Consider the following 3,637-nt stretch of genomic DNA (forward strand, 5'->3'; position numbering starts at 1 on the left):
CACTTATAACTGATAGAAGAAAACGCTCAATACTGCATAATTGGGCCTCTGAAACTCTATGGTAAATTGGGAGTTTCAAGTCCTGTAAAAAGAATCACTATCTATTTGACAGAGGTAGGTGACCTCAACTCCGTACTCACTTCCAGTGTTAAACAGTGTGGCCTTCGTGATACCTTCTTTCATCAGATTGCCCTTACCTAGGGGAGTTAAGCATGACATGAAAACAAAGAGCATCGTTAAACATCAATCACTAGTATGTGGTAACAAGTAAAGTAACATTTAAAAGGAAGGGACAGACCACCAATGCGATTTCTTTATCCAGGCCTCTCTTCTCAAAGCTCTCAGGAGCACAATCCTATTTATTGACTAGGCTGGCTAGGAATATCCAATGAGGATTAGCCTTCCAAAGATACCAGAATTCTTTCTCTTTTCAATTTTTTTGAATTTATAAAATATGAATATTTTGATTGATGAGTGCTCATTATTTCTCAAAATTTCAACAGTCTATCTCACACATGAAATTTCAAGGTATAAGTATATTCAAGGAGCATGTAAAACATCTAATTGGGTATTTTATTCTACAACTTCTTGATAATTTTTAAATGTCAGTTCTCAAGTTAAGTCATTTTCTCCCACACTAAATTCCAGCAGCCAGAGGCTGAGGAAACTCTCCAGTAATGAAACAAAGGGGACAAAAGCATGACTTCCTAAAATCCTCCACAGGCACTGAGTCACTGACCCTCCCCCAAACAGAGATATTCCCCCTTCAAAGGCAAGAGAAGGCTCCAAGGCAAGGGCTCCACCCAGACTTTCTCACAAGTGAGCCAAGGCCGGAACAGAGAGCTCCCTGTCAGGTCTGTCCTTTGTCCAAAAGACATCTATAATCAGAACTCACTGCTAAGGTCGCCAATATACACCAGTTACAGAGTGAGGTCAAAAAGACTCACTTTTTTAAACCATGTTTTAAATGTTTAAAAAATACATATAAACTTTTTGTTTTGCTTTTTAAAGAAAACCATAGAACCCTAGCTGGTTTGGCTCAGTGAATAGAGCATCGGGCGGAAAACTGAAGGGTCCCAGGTTCAATTATGGCAAATGCCCGGGTTGCGGGTCCAGTCCCCAGTGTGGGACATGCAGGAAGCAGCTGATCAATGAGTCTTTCATCATTGATGTTTTCATCTCTCTCTCCCTTCCTCTCTGAAATCAATAAAAATATATTTTTAAAAAAGAAAAGAAAAACCATAGAGCCTGGATGGTGTGGCTCAGTAGTTTAGCATCGAGCCTATGAACCAGGAGGTCACTGTTCGATTCCCAGTCTGGGCACATGCCCAGGTTGCAGGCTCCATCCCCATTAGGAGGCGTGCAGGAGGCAGCCGATCAACGATCTTCTCATCATTGATGTTTCTATCTTTCTCCCTCTCTGAAATCAATATATATATTAATATATATATTAATTAATATATATATATTAAAAAGAAACATTTTGATTAGCAAAGTAGTTGAAGAACATGAGAATGTTTCAAATGGCAACACAAACCATTTTTTAAGAAAATGGAGAGTTGGGGATATACAGATGGCCACGAGACATATGAAAAAATACTCAACTTCAATGATCATCAGAGAGATGCAAATTAAAACGACAACAAAGTATCACCTCACACCCATCAGAATGGCTACCATCAACAAATGGCAAGTGCTGATGAGGATGTGGAGAAAAGGGAATCTGCTGGTGGGAATGCAGACTGGTGCAGCCACTATGGAAAACAGTATGGAGTTTCCTCAAAAAATTAAATATGGAACTGCCATTTGACCCAGTGATCCCACTTCTAGGAATATATCTGGGAAGATACCAACCGAAGAACTTGTACGCATATATGCATAACTCATGGACACAGACAATAGGGTGGTGAAAGTGGGGCCTAGAAGAGGTCAATGGGGGAAGAAGGGGGACATATGTAATACTTTCAACAATAAAGACTAAAAGAAAATGGAGAGTCAACCCAATAATCATGAAGTCATACTGTATAAGCATGTTGATATCACAAACATTCCAATACCAAAAAACTGTAAGGTATTTACAAAGTTAAAATGAACATCTGGAACTTACACATTTACTATACATGTGAATAGAAGTGACAGGTCACCTGGGAGCCTGAACAGTGCCTGGCCATGTTTCCCAGTGTAAAATGCTCTGTGGGTCAATTTCAAGGCATAGTACTCAAGCTCATCCATGCAAGGTGGGGTCCACGCAGAACCATTCACAGCGATAATATGGCCCACTTCACAGAACCCAAGTTGGAGACAATGATGGTCTTACACATGATCTTATACACAGGACAGCCAGTTTTTGTTTACCTAAAACCAGGCACATACAACTTAACTAGAGTAGCAAACTTTTTAAATAGGGGTGCATAACTAGGCTTTAGGAAATCTAACTGAATGCTCTCAGATTATATGCAAAACTGTATTACATGTATATTCTTCTGGGGAATAAGCCCACAGGTTTAATGAAATTCTCATAGGTAAGCTTAAAAAATTAAGAATCATGGCACTGGGGTCAATCTCCACACTTCGGGAGGAGGGGGAATCTATAAACAACAAAACTGCCAGAAAATTTACCTACCTTCAATTTTACAGTCAAAATCCTCCCCATATATATAACTACATATATATATATATGTAACTCATAATAGATGTACAAAATTTTAAATAAATCATGGATACAAATACAATCTGACAGTTTAAAAGCAGGTATTCTGGTTGGCGGTCTGTCACTCACACAACTGCATGTACACAATTTGCCAATCTGTAAAAAGGGGACTAATTACACTGCAACAGCGATTGAAATCTGTGACAAGTGCCACTGTAAAAAGGGGAAGAAAAAATGTACAAGGTGAAACTATCTGACCAGTTTTTGCCAATGAGTCAACATACTAAATAACAACTTATCAGTTGAATAGCTAAGGCAGAAATTAAGATCTCAGAAAGACTTGCTCCTTTAGTGTTTACTGAAAACAAGATGTACACACGTGGGCACCTTCAGGCAATATGAGCAAATTGGGGGTGGAGGGGAATCAAAATAGAATCTGCACACAATTTTTACATTTCTATTCTATATTTATGTGTCCTTTGTTCATACCAGAACCTGTGCCTCTGACAATTAAAGGGTCTAAAATAGGCCAAAGGACTAAAACAACTCTGAAAGCCGTGGTTCATATTTATTACTGATAATTATAAGTAGTAATACCTTGTATGCATAGGCCTTGGCTTTTACATATATTATTTCCTTCTGATCTACTTACATTGTTTCTGCTAGTTTAAATTAATTGAGTCTGCTCTTGCATCTTATTTTCAGGGGCAAGATTTATCATGGGATGATAAGAGTGTTTACCATTTTCCCTGTAAATCCCTCCTCGCCAATGTTAGGCATATTTCTTGCCTTTCCTGTCCAGTATTCATTTACTTCTTCGTTCATTAAATATTTACGGAGGGACTACGAGAAGGGAGGAGGACTCCATCTGTAACTCTCAGGGGCCTTAACCTTAATAAGCCAGACAACTGTGTTCATTAACTCTAACTAGGGTTGGTATTAACAACTTTTGCTCCTCTGGCGGCAGTGTCACTAGTAGGAAGAGCG

General features: G+C 38.9%; 1 protein-coding gene across 1 annotated transcript in view; it reads right to left on the reverse strand.

Annotated features, from left to right (window-relative positions):
- LOC102768838 (chromosome unknown open reading frame, human C12orf66) overlaps positions 1-235 on the reverse strand; it is a 21,389-nt gene extending 21,154 nt beyond the window's left edge. The window contains exon 1 of the mRNA XM_006769616.2: positions 141-235. Coding sequence (XP_006769679.1) covers positions 141-234 — 94 coding nt within the window. The 5' untranslated portion in view covers position 235. The remainder of the gene's footprint in view (positions 1-140) is intronic.
- Positions 236-3,637: the final 3,402 nt, after the last annotated feature.

Source organism: Myotis davidii, unplaced genomic scaffold (assembly GCF_000327345.1).
Source record: "Myotis davidii unplaced genomic scaffold, ASM32734v1 scaffold523, whole genome shotgun sequence".
In the NCBI taxonomy this organism is placed as follows: domain Eukaryota; kingdom Metazoa; phylum Chordata; class Mammalia; order Chiroptera; family Vespertilionidae; genus Myotis; species Myotis davidii.